The 21,871-nt window shown below is 45.0% G+C and overlaps 2 protein-coding genes across 8 annotated transcripts in view; one reads left to right on the forward strand and one right to left on the reverse strand.

The window, feature by feature from the left end:
- Positions 1-10,848, forward strand: part of fli1rs (Fli-1 proto-oncogene, ETS transcription factor-related sequence) — a 35,480-nt gene extending 24,632 nt beyond the window's left edge. For 4 of the 6 annotated variants that reach the window (XM_088621402.1, XM_088621399.1, XM_088621398.1 and 1 more), the window contains exons 4-10: positions 804-1,007; positions 2,824-2,895; positions 3,975-4,037; positions 4,333-4,395; positions 5,375-5,422; positions 6,030-6,113; positions 7,980-10,848. In XM_088621402.1, the coding sequence (XP_088477528.1) occupies positions 804-1,007; positions 2,824-2,895; positions 3,975-4,037; positions 4,333-4,395; positions 5,375-5,422; positions 6,030-6,113; positions 7,980-8,509 (1,064 nt within the window). In that variant the 3' untranslated portion in view covers positions 8,510-10,848. The remainder of the gene's footprint in view (positions 1-803; positions 1,008-2,823; positions 2,896-3,974; positions 4,038-4,332; positions 4,396-5,374; positions 5,423-6,029; positions 6,114-7,979) is intronic. The other 2 variants (XM_088621401.1, XM_088621400.1) reach the window with 1 other exon arrangement.
- Positions 10,849-11,582: 734 nt separating this feature from the next.
- Positions 11,583-21,757, reverse strand: LOC148640236 (uncharacterized). Of its 2 annotated transcripts, none has more exons than XM_088621413.1 (7): positions 20,481-21,757; positions 19,623-19,898; positions 19,247-19,421; positions 18,780-18,837; positions 18,344-18,697; positions 14,601-14,873; positions 11,583-13,814 (listed from the first exon to the last, which is right to left on the reverse strand). In XM_088621413.1, exons 4-7 carry the CDS (start codon positions 18,820-18,822, stop codon positions 13,708-13,710), a joined length of 777 nt encoding a protein of 258 aa, XP_088477539.1. In that variant the 5' UTR covers positions 18,823-18,837; positions 19,247-19,421; positions 19,623-19,898; positions 20,481-21,757; the 3' UTR covers positions 11,583-13,707. The 2 variants fall into 2 exon arrangements, with proteins under 2 accessions (XP_088477539.1, XP_088477538.1); XM_088621412.1 differs by having other exon boundaries at positions 19,235-19,421; positions 20,481-21,756.
- Between the last annotated feature and the right edge of the window lie 114 nt (positions 21,758-21,871).

Consider the following 21,871-nt stretch of genomic DNA (forward strand, 5'->3'; position numbering starts at 1 on the left):
CCGTTATGAGCTGCATCCAGAACCTGACGGTGCTTAAGTGCAGTGCTTTCCATCCTCGACGTCTTGGAAGAACTGTAGTTCAGTGGACCAGGATATCCTGCCTCCGGAAATCAAATTGCCCGATTCCCCAGACCGCCTCTCTCAGTGCATCACGTCTGGGAAGCTCAGGCTGGATGGTGAGAGGTGGTGATTAGTCATCCCGCTAAAGCTTTGTCTGGTTCGCTGAAGTTTTAGCGCCGTCATATGCAAACGCCATTCCCAGAGAAACACGGTCCACTCCCCTGCCCAAACGTGAAAGAAGTCCCTGAGGGGTGGGTGGTACCAGCTCATTGTTCTTTTTACGAATCATTGTTTTTTGTTTTAAGCGCACGAAACAGAATTCCGAGGCTCAGCCTAAGCTCAGCTCGTAGAGACTCTTGGCCTCAGTGCTTGGGCTCTGTGATCACGGGTTCGAGCCTGGGACAGAGTGTGACAGGGATTCCCCCAGGCCACAGTGCACAATTGGCCAAGCGCCGCCATGAACTGGGTAGGATGAGTTGGCCTGGGCTTTCTTGGCTCTTCCAGCAGCAATCTTAGTTTTTCCCAGGAGGTCTCCCATCCAGGTACTGGCCTGGCTCACACCTGCTGAGCTCCAGTGGGCTGCTGGGAGCTGCTGGCTATAACTTGCATTTTGGCAGTATAACAAAGATGCCGCCTCCACATTAAACCTACAGAGAGCGAGCTTGAGTTTTACCAGAATGGAACCTCAGAGCAATCGAACCTGGAGTAAAGTTGAAACCCTTCCCTGTCCTTCCCTGCTGCAGATCCGGAAGTGTGGACGCAGGACCACGTCAGGCAGTGGGTGGAGTGGGCCATTAAGGAATACAGCCTGGTGGAGGTGGAGGTGTCCTTGTTCCAGTCCATCGACGGCAAGGCGCTCTGCAAGATGACCAAGGAGGACATGATGCGCCTGACGTCGGCCTACAACACAGACGTGCTGCTCTCGCACCTGAATTACCTCCGGCAGAGTAAGGAAGGCTCAGGGCCCGCACTTCAAAATGCGTTGCGATTGATGTCAACGGGTATTTTATGGATCGTTTAGATAAGATCACTTTATTGGCCATATACAATTTCTTGCATTAGGAATTCATCTTTTTGCATACCCCAACTTGTTCTCCATGAGACGCACAGACAGGGAGAGAAGCTTGGGGTCAGAGCGCAGGGTCAGCCATTGTACAGCACCCCTGGAGCAGTTGGGTTAAGGGCCTTGCTCGGGGGCCCAATGGAGTAGGATTCCTCTGCCGTTCATGGGATTTGAACTGGCAAACTCCTTAGCCACAGAGCCGTGATCTCACTTGTGGGCAAAGCTAACATAAACGATGGGTATAGCTCCCCCTGCCCCAAGATGGTCAGGGTCGCTTGTGGGCTCCCAGCATGCACTGTGCCACCCCCTAGACAGCAGACAACTCAGCCCTCCTGAAAGACCAGCTCTCACGTGGGCTGGATTTCAGAGGGCGGGGTGTCACTTCTGTACCTCGCTCAATGCACTGAGCCCTGCTGCAGGTTTTGTTTTTAACTGCAAAATTAAAAACTCCATCGTCATTATTCCTAGTTCTAATTGGAATTCTAGTAAATCTGACATTTGTTTCTGATGTGCCTTTTCCACACTAAATAGAACAGTATCAGAGGACAGGCTAACATTGCACAACCTATATTTTGTGAAATACTGTAAAACTCGATTTGGAGAAACTTATAACTCCTGTACCATGATAGTGATATTTATTATCACGGTAGGTACACTTCCATCAGGTACTTTCTAGTAGCAGGGGATATTACTCACGAGACTCTTGTGCTGTTGTACCTTGCTCAAGGGTAATTCACTTGCTGCACTAAAGAACCCAGCAGTTGAAATGGGTGCCAATGTAAATCACTTTGGGGAAAAAGACTGAATTAATATCTTTACAGCTTTAGTAAGTACACCATACAGCATATGAAATGCTGTGGCTACACGCTGTGGGTGTAGTGGTAACAGTTATTTATAATCTTTGGTTGAAACTGTTGCAGTCAGTAGGTCTGATAGAGCATATCTCTGAGCAAATGTTTCAGCACCTCGGTCAACTCCAGCCTCACGGATCTCTGTAGTAATGTTGGGAAGAGTTATGGACTGTTGCTGGTACATCTAGATCCTTGTGCAATTGAATTGACTATAAGCCCAACAATTAAAAAGCTGTCTATACTAATCCCCTTCCTCCTACACTGGCGCAGTTGTGGGGCTTTCAGAAAAGTCTGAGTACTTAAGGAAATGACTCAGCAGCAGTTTTGTGTCACTAAACCCTGGATATTATGAACTACATAGCCAAGATAGACTCCTATTGTTTGGAATGACTCTTAAGGTTTTGTTTTTTATTTTCTTGTGTCTGAATGGATTAAAGGGTCTGGTTATTTGATTGCTCACATGAATAGATTCTTAACTCAAGCCTTCCCGGACTGTCGTTCAGAGTTGTTTTTTTTTTAATAGAGTAAAACTCTGGGTCACAATCAACAGGCCTAGTTGAGAGAAGATATAGACCATTCGGAGCTCAAGCAAAATGAAAATGTGAAAATAATGACAGTTCTGTATTACACCTTGGACTATCAACCCAAATCTGATTTGTTTTCACTCCACTAGTGCAGGATGTTAAGAGAAATCTGTATAGATAATACTTTATGACGTATTGGCCTCTGCTCTGCTGCAGCACCAGATGAGCCGTGGTGACAGCTGATGAACACTGAGACTCCCTTGGCTTCTCAGTTTGGCTCCGGCCTTCGTACAGCAAGTGTTGAGTCTCTCGTCTTCTCTTCCAGGTAGCCCCACGTTTTCATACTCCACAACCACAGCCAACACACAGCCACAGCCACGGCTTCAGGTTAAAGCAGGTAAGAAAAGAAAATCTCCTAATATAGAAAATACTTCTGTGTACCCACACACACAGACATGCTTATATAAGAGGCAATATTGATTAGCTCTGGCCATTTCACAGCTCTAGGAAGCAGAACCATCTAAATGGAGCCACCAGCCTGATATGGATAACATCACATTTAGCAGCCACAGAGAGGCATTTCAATCAGCAATGTCATAGCTAATTTTCACAATTTATCAGTACCTATGCACCATGCCTCTGGAAGGTGAGCAGAATCTGGAGCACTTGGCAAAACCCATCTGAATTGGGTGGGGGAGCGAGATGGAAAAAGCAGAGAAATGCCAGTGAGTGCACAGCGAACTACCATATAAGATGGAAGAGATAGAGTTGGAATCCTTGTAATGTGGAGGTGGCAAATATTTGAATTGTCTTTTTCAAGATTTCAGCTTCCCCCCATGCGTGCTGGCACTATCAGTTCGTGAAAAGCTGTTAAGGTCCTGTGACCTGCAGCTGTGAAGGTACATTCCTGCAAACATGACCACTGTGTTGCTTGTAACGATGCAGAACCCCAAAAATACGTAGCAAAAAACCCCATCTAGGAACAAGTTACAATTTGAAGTGGCTGTGGTAAGCAAGATAAGACAGGATGACATGAGCTACACTGAGAGAACACAGAGGAGAGAGGGAGGAGGATTCATTGTTAGGACTGCAGTAGGAGGCAACCAAGATTAACTATTTCCCTGCCTCGACTTTTCAAAGACGGACTTAAAATTTAAAGCTATGTCTGTCTGAATTATTTTTATCTTGACCCAACACTGCAGAGTGGAAGAATTGTAATTTTTTCTACCGCCAAAATCTGAGCAACATGTATGAATTTCTTTAACCCCTCTGCCGGGACAGAGCTCTATGAGTTAAACAAAACTGGCAAAAAAGATTGCCTCTGGAACTCCAGACAGGAAACAGCTGCCAAGCAACAGGAAGTCAAGGGCAGGACTCCAGTGTGAGGACACAATGCAAATCTCGTGATAATAGGCCTGGGAAAACAAAGGGAATTTCTGAGTCACTTATTAAACATTCTTCCATTCTTTCTTTCAGAAAATACCTTTGAGGAGATCAGGAGAAACAACTGGCAATCTCCAATAACTGCAGTGCAGAAAGGTAACTTCTTCCCTGCTGTGCTTGAGGGATTTCAGGTACACATCCAATCAGCTCTAGTTTAATGGGGCTGGTCTGCTCATGACCAATTTTTCACTAGCCTGGACACCATGCAGTCTTGATAAAGAAAAATCCATTGATGCTTGCTCAACAGACAAAATTTCAACACTTTTACCCATGCCTGAAGTTCTTTAGGAATTCTGTAGTCCGAGAAACAAGATCTGGTTGAATATGGATCCTGAGAAACTGTAAAGAAATGCCTCAGATTCCCATGTTTTCCTTTTTTTCTTTACTCCAGGCTCTCCCACACAGATCCAGCCCAACACCCGAGTAACAGAACCCTCTCCACGCCATGTTCCAGGTAAGGACTCGGGTCCAGTCTCTTCAAGTGTCATCTGGCATCGCTACCTGCTGCTCTTGAAAGGCCACTAAGCATGCCATCGAGCCATGATTTTACTTGCTATAGTAACACTTTGCCAAAGACTGCTTTACACGTTCCTATTGCTATTAACAATATAATTGTTGAGAGGATCCTGGCATTTAACATGACATGAATTATTTTTCCTGCCATTTTCACAATCCTGGACAGCTTGTTTGGTTTTGCTTTTCAACCCCAGGTTTCCATACCAGACTGTCCAGGATTGTGAAAATGGCAGGAAAAATAATTGAGTAACAGCAGCCCCAGCTCAGCAATTTATATCATAATACAGTTCTCAGAATGGCAAGGAACATCACAGCTGATTCCACACTCCCACTACATTCTCAATTCATAACGCTCCCATCAGGGAGACGGTACAGGGACCAAATTCAAGTAAAAACAATTATAGGAAATCCTTTGTCCCCTCTGCAATAAAACTACTCATTGAAAGTATGTAAATGTATTCCCCCCTCTACCTATTTATTTATCCTATCTATTTATTTATCACAAAACGTTGTTGTGATCTTATGTTTTGCTTGTGTGTTCTGTACTTCTGTGGGAGTAGCCGAAGACAAATTTCCACAGCAGTGGACAATAAAGTATCTATTATATGTAACAACAATAGACCACGTGGGCATGGAAGAGGGGAAAACCCCCTGTTGGAGAGGAGAAACCTCTGGGGGCCCCAAACCCAAGGCTTAACTCCACCACCTCCAGGCAACGGCTTTGTGGGGCTTTAATTAGTGTGATAATACACCCAGAGCAACCTTCCTGACCTCCTGGGTATGTCGTTGTGGTTATCCGAGAGACGCAGCTCATGTGTATTTCCTGGGCCTGCCATCTTGGATCTGCCATCCGGTGTCTTCTATCTTCAATCACTTCTGGCCAAGTCTTCTAAATCCGCTCCATCCTGTCTCTGCAGATCCTTACCAAGTCCTGGGACCCACAAGTAGCCGACTGGCCAACCCAGGTAATCCGGCTTTCTCTTTCCAACTCCAGCACCAGAGCTCCGATACGGGCCTCCTTTGCCGACACAAAGCCTTCAGTAGGAATCGAACGCGGGCTAGACACCCTATTTGTTTTGCATGGTCTTGAAATAACGGGGACTGGCCCTCGATTATTCCGACTGGGATTGATTCGGGATTTTACTTTCAGGGACAGCCCTGCTGGGTACAACTGGGTAGATTTTCAGGACTCGTGACCGTTTTCCTCCAACCATTGGGTTCGCTTTGGTCCGGGCTGTGATCACTTCACAAACGATACGGGTACGGCTGATGACGATAAATCAGCACAAACATGGCCACAAGTATCAGGCTGATTTCCGCTCTGGTTTTGAAGTGACACCTCCTGCTTTGGCAAACGAACACTAAATCCTTATTCTCCCCCCCCTCCCCGAAACATGCTCTGTCATCTCCTGTGTGAAGCACTTGGACCGCGATCAGATTTGTTACGTCAATACTTCCTCAAAACAGCGGAACAAGCTGTCAGATTTTGTCCCACTTTTTGCTCGAAAACAAAGAGCCTGGCGCTTCCCCAGAGCGAGACAGAAATGAATGCTTTTTGCCATGTCTCAACAGAGAGTGCACTGCCACACCACAAGACAAGAACAGGCAAACACGAAACGTACAAGCTCGTTGACTCCAGCACTCACAGGATTGTGGGTAGGTTAAGAGCAGACTCATATCTGTGAATCTCTGACTGAAACTAACAGCAACTGCTTGGAATTGCATTGCAAATTTGGGGCTTAACTGACAGTTTGAGAAGTTTAGGGGTGTTTTTTTGCCAAAGCCGGACTTTTTATTTCTTTTTTTTTTTACCACCACCTGTGGAGAGCAAATAGCCATGGGCAATCCTAACTGCCCCAGCTGAAATCACTAAAGTCAAAGTGTGCATGAGACACCTTGCCACAAGAGAGGATCTTGATACAAAAACGTAAGATGTTCCAAGGGAGTCTTTGTCAGCATTCACTGGCTGTAAGAGAACAAGTAGAGGTCAAATTCCACACTGAACACCCAGCATTTCAGCTGTTGAGCTTTCTGTGGGGTATGAAGAAAATGGCTCAACAGACAAAAACGTTTCTCCTTTTCAGTGTGGAAGTAACCTTGTCATTGTTTCTGTATAAATAAGATGGTCTTCAGCCATCACATCGCACTACGTGAAAAAATGTAAGCAACTCTTTCTCTTTGAGAACACACCACTCTCCTCTTCCAGGTTAGCAGGTTATTTCTATACCATTGTACTTCCTGTGACCTGTAAGTCCAGTGCCAGCCATCCCAGAGATGGGAAACTGCAGGGTTACCTCTCTTGAGTTTGCCACGTTTTTCTGAACGGAAAATCTTCGATTTGTATAGCGCAGTACTGGAGGGAGACCACAATGCTGGACACAATTATAGCACCATATTTATTGTTGCATGAAGTACTAACAGTAGGCATCTGCTCTCCTGGACATGGTAGATCCTTACAGTTCGAGTTCTTTTCGGGATTTGGTGGATTAATCCATCCGACATTTCTTGTTTTTGGTGAGGGGCGTATTTTGTGGCGGGTGTAGGCACTCTAAGACGCTTCTGTAAGTGATCTTGTGCGTCTGGTCATTAGTTTCATCATTGTTAATCCTGCTCATCTCAACCCTGTCTGATATGACACCTGGGTGGTGGTGTCAATGCATCCCTACAAAGGCGCAAACACAGAAGCTAGCACGCGTTTCATTATTGCAGTTCCACTGCCATCTGCTGGCTGAAACCAGACATTGCAGGAGCCTGTTGTAACCGATCACAGAACTCTCTTCCGGAGTTTGCTCTCTCAGTGAAATGAGTTTTCCCGTAACCATTGTTGAGATTTTTTAAAGTAGAACTCGATTTTATTTTACGTGATGGGTGATGTGTTTTCACATCTCCAGAACTGATTTTTAGGACTGAATTTAGTACTTATTAGGAACTTTGATTTAAAAACGATTATTGATTTGAAAGTTTTATGTTGTGCCGACACCATGAAAGACCATTACTGCATTCAAGGGAAGTAGTTTCAGACTTCAAATTCTATTGTTTCTCTAGTTTTCTTTAATGAATCATGAAAAGTGCAAATTGAGATAAAGCTCTTAATCTTTTATCTTTATCAATTGACCAATTGAATTTTCCTTAAACTGGAATATATATATATTAATCTAAATGCATCTATAGTACATTTGTCATTCCCAGAAAGCAAACCAAACGCTTTTTACATAATCCCACTTGATCAGATTCTGTTGTATATTAGACTCCCACATAAGAAATTACTGGACAAGAAGTACTGTAGTCGGACTGCTTTTGAACCATCATTGCATTGGCAAAATATGCCCCCTAGATGGCGACAAAACACCATTATGAATGCATTTACCGCTTCAGTGGAGTTGCATGCTTTCATCTGAAGTCCTAGGCACATTTCAGAACGGAAAGCATCGACTCATTTTCTCATTAGTGGAACTGCTTTGCCTGAGCTTACCTGCCCCGCCCCGAATTATTTCATTTCAATATTCCCGTCCCCCCCTGCAGGTTCTGGGCAGATCCAGCTGTGGCAGTTCCTGCTGGAGCTCCTGTCCGACAGCAACAACTCGGCCTGCATCACCTGGGAGGGCACCAATGGGGAGTTCAAGATGACCGACCCGGACGAGGTGGCCCGGCGCTGGGGAGAGAGGAAGAGCAAGCCCAACATGAACTACGACAAGCTGAGCCGGGCGCTGCGCTACTACTACGACAAGAACATCATGACCAAGGTGCACGGCAAGCGCTACGCCTACAAGTTCGACTTCCAGGGCATCTCGCAGGCCCACCAGAACCACGGCAACGATTCCGGGGTGTTCAAGTACCCCGCCGAGGTCCCCTACGTCCAGACGTACCACAGCCACCAGCCGAAAGTGAACTACATTGGGACGCACAGCTCCCCCATGCCCGTCACCTCTGGGAGTTTCTTCGGACCTCCGTCGCCTTACTGGAACTCCGCGACCGGCACCATCTACCAGAGTCCGGCCGTGCCCAGGCTGCCCGGCACCCACGTCTCCTCGCATCTCGGCACCTACTACTGAGCCGCGGAGACGCAGTTTGTTTGCGTCCCCAGCCGAACGGACGAGCTCCTCTCTGACTGCGCTCTTTCCCGCCAGACCGGATCGCGAGATGTCTTTGCCCCGGGGGGGGGGGGGGAGATGAGCTCCGGCCCGCCCACCCGCCAAGGGGGCGTGTCTCTCCCCCGCGCGCCCGGATTGGCGGGAGTCACATCAAGGAAACGGCCGTAGCAAAATGGCAGCAGCAACAAACACACCAACGAAAAAAAGGCCACACTGAATGTGTTGCAGCACAAGTGAACCCCGGAAAAGTTTCCTGAAATTAGGTTTATGCCAGGACTGTGTCACAAATACATAAACATGGCCTTATATACTGCATACTACTCAGAAAAACGTCCATGTTATTTCTCTATGTCTTAGTATTATTTTTATCTCAATTATATACTGTATATAGGTGTATTTTTGACCACTGAAAGCTTCTTTTTTTAAAAATGTTTATCAACACGTCCTTTGTTATGTAGAAAGAAAACCCCTCTTGCTCTTCCTCGATAGCGGTGGCGCTTTACAAAAAACACTGTCAATGGGATGGCACTCGTTTTTCAACCTCCGCCCTGAAAAACTGAAACAAAAAAAAACAGAACAAATTAAGAAAGGTTGTAAAAATTTTTTAAAAAATTTAAAACTAAGCCATCAATTAGTAAAAGGGAATATTCACACTGACTCATCCATTATACTTCCTGCAAGGACGACATCTCCATTAGCTCTGAAATATGTTTTTGTATTGTGTTTAAAAGAGACTATGTGTGGACTCATTTCCACTGCTGTGCCATGATGAGAATCTTGGCTGTTAAACGTTTCAATGTTCATTCAAGGGAAGACACATGGTTTGCACCTGAAGCTCTAAAAGTCCTCCTATATATATTTGTTATCAGAACAGAGCACTGTTTGTTTCTTGCACCACAACCCAGACATTCGTCTTATTCTCTGACGTTCTTGATAACTTTGATGAAAACGTCCTTATGACAAAGAGGAAGTTACACAGCCAGAGCTCCAGTGGGTCTGCAGATACTGTACGTCTTGCATGAGATAGTCTGTTTAGGTCTCTTAAACATTGCAATGTCTTCAGGTTTGGACCCATTATTAATGTAAATATATTTCAGGTGACCTGAAGCAGATTTAATCCAGATCTTTTCCTGCTGCTTAATTGGTGGATGGAAACAGCATTTTGTTTCCTACAGAGTTCTCTTTTTGTATTCTTCTGAATAAGTATGTTACCTTTGTATGTTAATGCCACAGTTTGGAACGATACATTAACCATCCGCAATGGACCGATCCTGGGAATCCACAATAACACGCACGCACACGCACACAAATATTCCTCTTCCACATTCTCAGCCCCGTTCCACAGCGCTTGCCAGAAACAGAAGCAAACTAGCAAGACTGTCTCTGCATTAACATTCGCCAAATGTTTCTGAAGTCCCTGATCTGCACTGAACGTGATTTGCAGCCGAGATTGAAACTGGACAGGTTCGGATTCACGACGAATTACGATTGGACCAGAGAAGCGAGGTTAAACTAAGCAATATTTCGATTGGGTCTCACAAGTCCAGTGATCTTTGCTCTGAAGCATGAGTGTGATAATGTGGAGGGGGGTCTATGAGTGTTAGTGATAGGCATGCTCTTACACTTCCAGATCTGTAGTCATCTAGCTCAAGAAAGGTTTAGGATTTCCCTGGTTCCACAGGAAATGTGATCCCTGACAGAAACTCAGAGACAGATCTGAAAGCAATCCTCAAGATGTCCTCAAGAATAAGACTTGCCAAGAACTCAGAGCAGACTGTCAGACTGTCTCTCAGACAGCAAGTGTTTCTGTAACCGAAGGAGGTTTGATATTTGTGTTCGCTTGTTGAAGGGGTCAGGCTTGTCCAGTCTGCCCAAGAGCTCTCAAGCCCTATTACTTTAGGAGCCAGATCTGCTTGCTTATACTCAGGTGAGATGATTAAACTATTTAGCCATGCTGTAAGTTGAAGCACAGAACCAGATGAGATGTTGTTGTGTCCAATGCGTTTCTCTCTTGGTGGGTCAGAATCAACTTGCTTATAGCATGCTATCCAGCTTGGCATGTTCCAAAGCCTCTGTTCTACTACTCCTTTGGTTTTAGCAGGCATGTATATTTTGATGAGCGATAGTTTTAGCCACTTGTCCTAAGACATTTAAATGGCCCATATGAGTGAAATCACTGTTTTGTTTTCTTCTTATTTAATTTCCGTCCTCCTCCCCGAGCAGGTTTTCATGTAGCTCCAACATCACGTCTTCATCCATTCTCATGTAGCAGAATTCTGAAATAAACATGTGCCAATCTGTGTGTTGTGTGTTTCCTTTTCTGCGTGCCATGAGATTGCAGCCAAACACACCTGTTGCTCCACAGGTAAAACAAATGTGCAGTACAAAAGAAACAGCTGTTTAGCTTTTAGAGGGTCGCAAAATATCAACCCCCATGTTTCTGTCTGTTTCTATATAGAGAGCAACACGAAGCCCCTGTCCACACTCTACATTCAAAATAGTGACTCTGTGACTCTTCTGGTAGACCTTTTGGAAAGTGGTTTTCCAGACCACATTTTGCTCCTATTTCAATGATATTTTGAGTACTGTTGTAGGACTGACCCTAATATATTTGAGTGGTGGGCTGCCCATTCTTACCCTACTCTATACTCTGTTTTCCTCTTCTTTAAATTCTCATCACCTTTCTCTCTCACACACACCTGAAGAAGGCTCTACAGCCACATATCTGTTTCTCCTTTCTATTTTTTTCAGCAAGGAATTAACCTTTATTTGTACCTCTGTGACTCCATCTGTGTCACATTCAGCACCTATGGTTTTTCTGACTGGGGTTTTGTGTTGTGTGTAGATGTGGGAGGGTTAGATGTACAGATGCCTGTAGTGTATAGGGTGTCCCTTCATTTATTATTAAATGGGGTTAAATGGGGTTTCTGCTGCTTGAACTCACTAAAATGGCCACTCTGCTTTATCCCTAAACGGAGCAAAAAAGTAAAACCCGAGGCAGCAGTTGTGAGTTCACAGTAAGCTATAATATGTCCAGACATAAAATCTCACTTTTTATTTTTATTTTTCTCTCTAATTCACAGAGGATAGGAGGTGTGGCTAGCTTTGGTTGTACAGGACAATAGCAAATAGTTTTTATCAATTACAGATTGACAAGAGAAATTTGTATAATTGTAAAAATGTTCCAGTTCAAACACAATACAATATGGAAGATACTCTCTACATAGTTTTAGGAGCAAGTACACATACTTTCAAATACGACTGTTTTGCTGATCTGTAATTAAGGTCAACTCAGTACAGTGTCCCTCACAAAATGCAGAATCCAGGCCTGCTGTGGTCTGCTGTTTCAATGTAGGACATTGCTCATTCTAAACCTTGAAAATGAAATTGCTTCCTAAAGGTACCTCCTTAATCCTAAAACGGCAACTCCTGTGGTTACTTTAAGATATTTAAGATATTGGAGACTGGATTTATTTTACTATTCACACAAATACGCCCATAATATACAAATAAGTGACACTCCACGCCTGGAAAGACCGAGAAACCAATTTGCAGGTGTTGACATCAGTTAAAACACAATTGTCTTTCAATATCAATTCTTTGAAGTTGTGCGGAGCAAATATATCCAAGTGCACCGATACCAAGCTCCGTCGTATTCAGTGATCAAGTACATTAGCTGTTTTTCGTCTATTACTTAATGCAGAGCTGAAGTGTGCGCGATGTCTCCTAGTCCTCGACTTCTGTTTCGTAGAAAAGGTCATTATATCAGGTCACGTGGTTTCCCCGATAAGGAATGTGACGGATATCGAAGCGAAATTACTTCAGATTCGACTTTCAACTCTCATCTTTTTTGTCCTCCTGTGCCGTTCTTGGGAAGCTGAGTGAGGACACACACCTTCGCTATATCTTGGGAACGAATGCGGTTCGGACGCTGCTTTTCAACTGCACACACCGGCTCTAACGAATTCGGTGAGTTTCAATGTTTGAGCTGTTTGTAACGGGGAGGGTTTCGCGATGCTGTCACCTGAATGTATCCTATGCATGCTCTGCCAGTGGGTCTCAACCTGCGGCCCGCAACGTCCGACCTCTTTCAAAATAAATAAGATTTGTTTGCAGTCGATTCCTTCGATAAAAAAAATTAATTAAAACATAGAACTCGCAGCCTCACTAAGAGTGTGTTCTAGTCACGTAAAACCGTTTCTGAATAGATTCGCTAGTGTCTCCCTCCAGCCCTAGGTCACTGGCGGCCTTCTTTATGTATGATCTAGGATGACTGGTGACTGAATGATTTAGTCATTGCAGTTTGCTTACGCATGGTACAGTATAGCTCAACACTTTCTGGTGTCTGGTTTTTTTCTGGTGTGACAAACAGAGTCCCAGTGAGTCTCGCAGAACTGATTTTTGTCTCTAGTACAGAGATTTGAATTTGTGTCTTGCAAAAATTTGTTGGACATGTGCATTTTTTGTGAAAGCAATCAAACGATGAACTGTTCTGCAAGGCAGGACTTGTAGAAACTCTTTTGTGTGATAATAGATCATTTCTGGTATCAAGTATGATCAGTCTGTTGATCAAACTCATATTTCTATTCTTGCTTGTATGTAAGTACACAAAGCGAGCACACTCTTCACAATAATACATTCAGTGAAAATAGTGGATTAAATAAACCATTAGTAGGCTCTACAAAATTAGCCATTCAAGCAAAGTATAAACCAACCGATTTAAAAGATGATTAACTGCTATTTTAGAAACTTGAGGATGTAAAACATGAGAATAATATTGTACCAACCAGAAAAAGTCATCTCTTCACGCAAAGGTCAGTCTCATACAGCTGAACTCCATCCAGTCTGTAACCTCTTCCCTTAACAGAAGGGGACATAATTCTAATGGCATGAATTAGAAGATCATAGGAGACATATTCAACAGTGTAGGTGATAAAGTAGCTGTATAGAAAATGTATAGGGAATAGAATTGTGTGAGCATGAAAGAAACGCTGTGAGCAGACAGAGCAGACTGGAAATCACAGGGCAGTGGCGTGTGAAGGGCAGGCAGTCACGGTCTCTGAAATCCACCCAAACTGCAGCTTTTTTGGTTCTGGCCGCTCGCCAGGCAAGAAGAGGTTTCGAGTTCGTTCTGTGCGTCACGCTTCTGGGGTCAGAGGTCAGGCACACACCCTCCGGAACAGGAGCACGCCGGCCACGGCCAGCAGGGTGAGCAGGGAGATGATCAGGCTGGCGATGTACAGCAGGACCGGCGGCTTCATGGAGCCTGGAGAGGAGGAGACAGAGCGCTGCAGTCGCCGACACAAGACCCGAGCGAGGCATTTCAGCATGATCTGTGTGGAGCGACGGAGGATCGTTGTTGAAAGGGGTTTAGATTTGATTTAGATTTGTGGATTTCTGCTTCTAACTGTAGGGCAGCGTGGTGGCGCAGTGATTAGCAGTGGTCCCTGACAGCGCTAACGCGCCTACGGACAATTCAGACCTGGGGTGCTGTCAGGGGGGAGTTTGCACGTTCTCCCTGTATACAGGTGGATTTCTAGCGGGTGCTCCGTTTTCCTCCCACAGTCCAAAGTCACTATGGTGGGTTAATTGGCTTCTGAGAAAACTTTTCCCAGTGTGATTGTGTCTCTGTCTGTGTCTGTGTGTGCCCTGTAATGGACTGGCATCCCATCCATGGTGTACCCCACCCTGCTCCCATTGCTTGGTGGGATAAGTAAGGCTCCCCTAGGACACTGCATTGGATAAAGTGGTTAGAAAATAGAAGGATGAATAAATGGACTAATATCCTACATATAAAGATTGTGTCAATGGTTATCACCCTTTATCTGCAATAAAAGCCAAATATGTCCTTTATAAGACCCATAATTTAAAACAAACTATTGTTTTTTTTTATTAAAAGCTACCATTTGCCTTATAAAATAAAGCACTACAGGTTTATCTGGAGAATTAAGCACAATTATTTTTGTATTCATGACCCTAGTGACCCACATCAGAACAGCATAGCATTCTCATCTCGAAGCAGAACGAGTTTGATTTTAGTCTAGCTCCTTACTGATTGAGATGCTTTCTCCTGGGAGGCGGAGGTGGGAGTCGTACATCAGAAGACAGGTGTAGGTCTCTACCTCCTCAGAACTGGAGATTGTCAGCTGGCTCTTTATGACCACCATTCCACTGTCCGGCACATATTGCACAAAACTCCTTGCCGTCAGTGAGGTATTGACTTTTCTCCAGACCAGCTGCACTTTATCAGGCCTGGCAACCACAACACGACACGAGAGGGTAATGTTCTTCCCCAAGCAAGGAGACTGAGACATCTGGATGGGCTCTGTTAGAGAGGAAACAATTGTGAATGTAATCCTACTATAAAAAGGCAGTAGGTTCAGACAAGATGGAGATTCTTATCTGAACTACATTCCCCAGAATGCTGTGGGGAATGAGCTGCCGCCCTCGGTCACCTGACCAGTCGCTAGGAAACAAGTGGTCAGGTGATAGTTCAGAAACCAGGAAGTAAAGGCTTTTAGTAATGGTCTGATCAGCTGTTTGTGAACAGAACATAGATCTTTTCTGTGTGATGTCACCAGATGGAAGAAAGAAGTGATCAGCTGAACTGGAACTTGTGTGGATCTGTGAGTTTTTTAGGAGTATTTTTTATGAGTCTGGGAAAGAGACTGTTTCGAGAAAAGGTTAGAAAGAGAAACTTTATTTAGGAAGCTGGTAATGTTGTGAGCTGGCCAGCAGTATCACTAGGGAGGGGACAAAAGAAGTGATTTTGATTGTTTGCTTGTATTTGTGGTTTGCTCATTTTTCACTATATGAAAATATAACTCTGGCTTCTACCGGCTTTTGTGTCCATTTTTCTGGACCCCAATATTTGTAAAGACCCTGTTACAGCAACCCAACCCCTGGGAGTGTCACACTAGGAATGGGTTTGGTACGTGTGCCCAGCTGTCTGAAGCATTGCCACAACACATACTGTAGGGAGTGAGAGCTGGCTTATTAGATTATTACAATGCATTTGACCTCCATGTATATTCTTGGAAACCTGTTAGAGGTGCACCTTTTCCATTGATTTGTAAAACAAAATAACAATAAACTCAAAGTCAATTTTACTGCATGGCTGTTGTAAAATGAATCAATTATTTTTTCTGCAAACCCCCTTTCTCTCCCAGATAAACTGCAACATAAGAAGGGTTACCAATGAGAGGAGGCTATTTGTCCCATTTGAGCTGGATTCAAGGATCTCCGCTAGCTCTTTCCTGCAAGATGCCCGGGTACAGGCTTTGGCAGTATACTTGCGTAGCTTCTCCCACACTCCCCTGTGTAAAGGGCTTCCTGTTCTCAGTTAAAAATACACATCTGCACAGTTTCCGTTTGTGCCCTCCAGTCTGTTTGGCCCTCTGCCTTTGATAATTTTTAATACAGGTCCCCCCAGTCTTCTCTGTTCAAGACTGGAAAGCCTCATTTTGACTGTAACTAGATTCACATGGAAGGGAATGTGGCCAATGGGGAGGCTCACCACCTTAGAGAGCTCCTAAGCTCTTGGCTGCTACTAGTGTAATTGATGGTACTTTTAATTATAAGATCACTTTATTGGCCATATACAGTTTCTTGCATTAGGAATTTGTCTTTTCGCATACCCCAGCTTGCTTTCCATGAGTCACACAGACGGGGAGAGAAGCTGGGGGTCAGAGCACAGGGTCAGCCATTGTACAGCGCCCCTGGAGCAGTTGGGGTGAAGGGCCTTGCTCAGGGGCCCAAGGGAGTAGGATTCCTCTGTCAGCCGCGGGATTCGAACCGGCAACCTTCCAGCCACAGGCTCAGATCCTGAGCCACAGAGCCACTGCTCTGCCCCTAAGTTGAGAGGGTTTGCAGTCTAACATAATAGGACTGTAGAGGATCAGCCTTATGGCGCCCCCTTGAGGAGAGGTTAATTAAAACAATTAGAATCTTATTATAATACAATTTATTTCCTATAGCCTTTTGAAGTTCCATCTCAAAGTGCTTTACAGTACGTGTAAAATAAGTTCAAACACAGGAAAATGGTTATAAGGATAACGAATTGCACAATAAGCACACATAAGAGAGATCTCTATTTTCAGCTTGCAAGGAAATGAGTCTCCCTTTTGAGTGGGCTGAAGCTTTGCTAACGAGATTTCTCCCCAAGGCCCTCTCTGTTGGTAAAAAGGTGGCTACGATGCTAATTGGTTTCACAACAGAGTCTCCCTCTGAGACTCTTCTCTAAACTTTCCCAACAATTAAGTCTCTGTCTGAGATGTGCATGTCCGGAGCTCACAAGAGCCCCAGCATAAGACAAAACCGGGTCAAGAAGAGAAGGCAGACAGGCTACATGAATTACTTCCAGCTTTTCCAAACCTTGCCCATATCCCTGATTGTAACCCCCTCTAAATCATCTATGTTAAAATGTAAAGCCATTAGTACCATGAAGCCTGACAGCTGTTGCTCTCAGGGCTCGATACTGGGCCCCTTGCTCTTCAGCATTTACATGTTTCCACTTGGTCAGCTTTTTAAATCACATGGCCCCAACTATCACTTCTATGCTGACGCAACTCAAATCTACATCCATACCAAACCTGACACTGATGTGGCTGTCTCTATTCTAATTGCATCTCTGACATAAACACTTGGATGACTCAACATTTCCTTCATCTAAACTGTGACAAGACTGAAGTCATGCTTATTGGCACCACCCATCAACTTCATAAAAAACAATCCTGTACCCCTATCTGTAGATGGTTCTGTACTGGAGCTTCAGTCTAAATCGAAAAACGTGGGCATTATTTTTGATCCAGGCTTGACATTTGACCCACATGTGCAATATATTGTCAAAAAATCATTCTTTCCGCTCAGAAATATCGCCAGACTATGTCCTGTGTTATCACTAACTGTTGCTGAAAGGTTGATCAAAACATTTGTCTTCTCCCGAATTGAAATCCACATTGAACAAACTGCAGTATGTCCAAAATTCAACAGCCAGAATCCTGACCAGGTCCAGTGCAAGTGATCACATTACTCCTATCCTGGAGTCCTTGCAAAGGCTTCCTGTCAGGTTTTGTGACTTCAAAATCCTCCTGCTCACCTTTAAGGCTCTGCCTGGCCTGGCGCCTTTGGCACCTTTGCTCCTACTGAAGTCAGTACCCCCATTTACTGTCTCCTCTCATTGTGCCTCCTTTCCATTGTGCAAATCTTGTGTGCTTTGAGAAGCCACCTTTAAAGGCGCTATATAAAATAAGGTTTATTATTATTATTGTCAGAACTAAAACATATTGCTCCTTTTTACAAGCCATGATTAAAACAACAATAATAAACATCACCTCGTCGTTTTTATCTCACGTTTTCGGTAACGGTTTTATATTTGACTTGATCTTGTGCGCCCCCGAGTGGCTATTTTGAACCCTACACCACAGCTCGGAGCCTTCACTCTTTTGAGGGGACCTGCACTCCCAAAAAAAAAAGGCACTACAGGGGTTCATCTGCTCTTTACAAAAAAAAAACGGCTCTTGTATTGCAGATTCGTTTGTGTCTTGGTGAAAGCCACATCTCTATGAATTGGCTACATCACTCTGCTCTCCTCCCCACTGATAGCTGATGTGTGGGGAGCGTTCTGGCGCATCATCCAGGTGGGGCTGCACATTGGTGGTGGTGGTGGAGGGGATCCCCATGACCTGTGAAGCGCTTTGAGTGGAGTGTCCAGAAAAGCGCTATATAAGTGTAAGCAATTATTATTATTATATTTCAGGCTAACAGATAAGACTCCAGGTCTCGGCCTCTCGTTACCGTGCACGAAGAGCAGCGTGCCGTTCCCCGTCAGCCGGTAGTAGGTCTGGTTGAGGAGGCAGGAGAGCGCGCAGTAGTAGGTGTTGTGGTCTCCGGGGCGCACGCCGCGGATCTCCAGGGACAGGCTGTCGTCTCCCCGGGGGTTCATCACGACGCGGCCCCTGTGCTCAGCGGAAGAGAGCTCGTTCTCGGGATAGACGTTGGCCGTCTTGTTGGCCCGCTGACCGTAGTACCACTGCGGAATCCTGCGCTCAACGGCCGCGCTTCCGGGAGAAATGGAGCAGGGCAGAACAGCTGTCTCCCCGCGCAGGGCGAAAGCCACAGCGGGCTGGAGCACTTCCAGAGCCGGGGCCACTGCAACCCACAAACAGACTCATCACCTGCAGCTGTCGCCAACGACACCGTCGCGCTAACGACGCAGTTAACACGTTATTACCTCTGCAGCACACCACGGCGGCGAGACACACAGCCTTCCACATGGTTCTGAAAACCCGCTGCGGAAAGAAGAAAGATCAATGTTAATTTGGGGGGTTTCCAGATCCCGAGGGGGGGGAGTTGTCCTTAGTGGAAACGCATCTAAAAACAGATTCGTGAGAAACATTGGACCCCGGATGTTTAACCGCTGTCGTTAAGAATTGCCTTGTTGTTCACAGGACAACAAAAAAACGAGTCTGAGAGGCTGTTCGTGGCTTGAGTGCCCACTTTCCAGATGGGCAGCCCTGAGTCCCCGCTGGCAGGTTCCCATCATTCACAAGACTGTCCCTGCTTTGGATTCGCTTGGCTCTGTGAGAACAAATGACCAGTTTAAAACCCCACAGAGCCACAGAGAGCATGTCCATCTTTCCCCCTGACTCGCCGATAGCTATCCCTTAACAATCCGATCACACTTACCAGGGCGAAAACGAGAGCCGACTTGAGCCCCGAGCAGAAGATGGCAGGCTCTTTGAAAAACAAGACGGGACGAGGCCGATGGGTAAGGTGGGGGTGGTCTTTTCCAGCGTTTCTGTTGGCGAGTTGTAGCTTCAAAGCGTCTGTAGGTGTTAACCTTTATAGGTCTGAGTCACCCCTGGATGTGTACCTAAGACAATGCAATGGCAGTTAGGGGTAGCTGAGTGGAGATCAATCAAAGCTGTGCACGTTTAGCAAAACATTGCAAAAAAAAAACACACAACACGTCGCAGCGCTGGTGGAGTCTTTCCTGTGCACATTGCTGAGCCCTTTGATATCCGAGGTTTCATCTGAAAGGCCTCTAGCATCTCCTACCCTCGGGGTGACTCACCCTGTTTCTGGGGATCCCCCAGTCCAGCAGGTTCTATGGATCACCACTTCACAATGATCGCTTTCTCTTTGGGGCAAAAGGATGGTCCGGTCAATTTCGTGGTCCAGAGATCAGGAGAAATGAAAACAAGCACACTCCGCAGCCCTGATTGGCCTCTACATAGCTGACGAACGTGATTAAACCAGTTAGGCGAGTTTGATCAATTTTCCTGAGTCAAACTGATCATTGGAAAATGACCCAAGACCTGCCAAACGAGCAAAACCAAGAGACTTGTGCCTGGCGGGGGAAAGGCACAGAAAAGGCAAAGAAAGTGTCAGTCCTTTGTTCTTTTCTTAAGTACAGAACAGAATGAATATGGCTGTTTTGTTCCAGTTACAGATAGCTTGTCACGATCAAAGTAACGGCTCTGTATGACAGCTATAACACGAATAATCTCTACATTACGGCCTTGTGGATTACCAAACATTGGCTACCTATCTTCTATTTTTTCACGGTATGAGACATTCTATACACTTTCAAGCACTATTTTGCAGGAAATAAAAAAAAAACCAAAACATTTTTTAAAAACAAATCTTATATCAGGGACCATATTAAAGCCCCGAGTTCTATTTTAATCTGAAATTCCCAAACTTCAAACAAGCAGCTGTCCGAGCAGTAGTAGAGTAGATTTGTATGGCTGTATTGTTTTCTAAACACTCTTCACAGGAAGTTCTGCTATGCTGGTCAGAGACTTTTCATCCGAAAGAAACAAACAATGGCGATCTGAGTTTAGGCACCACTTATATGATCAAATAGCCCGTCTTCAACTTTCTATTTCATTTTGTCTGAAACGGAACAACACATCTTTTAGGCACTTACCTCAGGTTATGAGTCAAGACTTGAGCAGTTGACGAGGTTTGTTTCTTTATCAGTGCTGTGTGGGTTTAGCATCCTGCCCTCACTGGCCTCGAAGATATTTCTTCAAACTGAAAACAAGCCACAGTTTCTTCTCCTCCTCTTTGTCCGTTCTCTCTAAATCGTTTTGATCGCTTCTCCCTCCTCCTCCCCGACTACCACACACACACACACGACACACATTTGCAAGAAAATGTTGTACAGGATGCTGATAAACAAAACGTCCTGCAGGAATGCTCACTTCAGATAGAATTGACACCTTGCCCCATAAACTCTGGGCACTGAGACTGGAGACTTGTTAGAAATTAGGTAATACTTTGTCTAAGTAGACACTAGAGAGAGAGAGAAGCTTCTACCCATAAACAGCTCATTGCAATGCCTTAGAACTCAATGCACCTCTGCACTATAAACTGTTGACTTGATCTACCATGTGTTTGTTGTTCTCTCTCACATATTTAGTCTTTCTGTTGTTTGTTGACTGTACGTACTATCGATTGTTATGTACTGTTCTGTAATGTACTGTCTACATTGTGTGGTGCTGTCTGCGGTATTGTGCATGTCCTGGCGCAACCAAGAATTCCAATGGGATTGTGAAATACGAAGTGTACCAAAGGCAGTGCATAGTTGTTAGGGGCTAGCTGAGTGGATATCAAAGCTGTGCATGCTTAGCAAAATATTGCAGGGCTGCTGGAGTCTTTCCTGTGCACATTGCTGAGCCCTTTGATATCTGAGTTTCACCTTAAAGGCTTGGGGTGAGTCACCCTGTTTCTGGGGATCCTCCAGTCAAGCAGGTCCTATGGATCACTACTTCAATTATCGCTTTCTCTCTGGGGCAAAACAATGGTTTGGTCAATTTAGTGGTTCATAGATCATTGGAAACAAACTCAAAAGCAAACATGTGGCAATAAGCTCCTCTATTCTCTACTACCATATCCTATTAACATTGTCATGATATACTATGTGCAATCTTCCTGCTTGCTCTCCTTACATACTGGTCTTGTGAGATCTTGGAAACTAAGAGGGGCTGGGTCTGATCAGTACGGGGAGAGGAGACCTCCGGGGAAAAGCAGGTTGAAGCTGGTTGAAGTGGTGCTGGAAGACCGCCCCCTACTGGTCATCCCTCCTGGACCACAATTTCTAAATGGGACGGGGAAACACAGTGCTATAGGAGGAGCTGTCTCTTCAATGAAACTTTAAACTGAGACCCCGACTACTTATGATCATTAACGAGTCATCAGGAATACGTTTTGTAAGAGTGGTGTGTAAACCCTGGAGCCACCTTCCGCCCCCAAGATGGGTGCTGTTCTTCAGTGGTGGGTGAAGCAGTCCTTTGTGCAGAGCACTGCTATCTGCTG

The sequence above is a fragment of the Lepisosteus platostomus genome, chromosome 26, assembly GCF_059453375.1.
Source record: "Lepisosteus platostomus isolate fLepPlt1 chromosome 26, fLepPlt1.hap1, whole genome shotgun sequence".
NCBI lineage: Eukaryota > Metazoa > Chordata > Actinopteri > Semionotiformes > Lepisosteidae > Lepisosteus > Lepisosteus platostomus.

Excerpts from the sequence above, each read along its gene's own strand:
- LOC148640236 (XM_088621413.1), bottom strand. The coding sequence starts at position 18,822 with ATGTGGAAGGCTGTGTGTCTCGCCGCCGTGGTGTGCTGCAGAG. Across the intron at positions 14,874-18,343 it reads CACGCTGCTCTTCGTGCACG|AGCCCATCCAGATGTCTCAG; the intron begins GTAACGAGAGGC and ends CCTCTCTAACAG. Across the intron at positions 13,815-14,600 it reads AGGAGAAAGCATCTCAATCA|GCTCCATGAAGCCGCCGGTC; the intron begins GTAAGGAGCTAG and ends CCTCCTCTCCAG.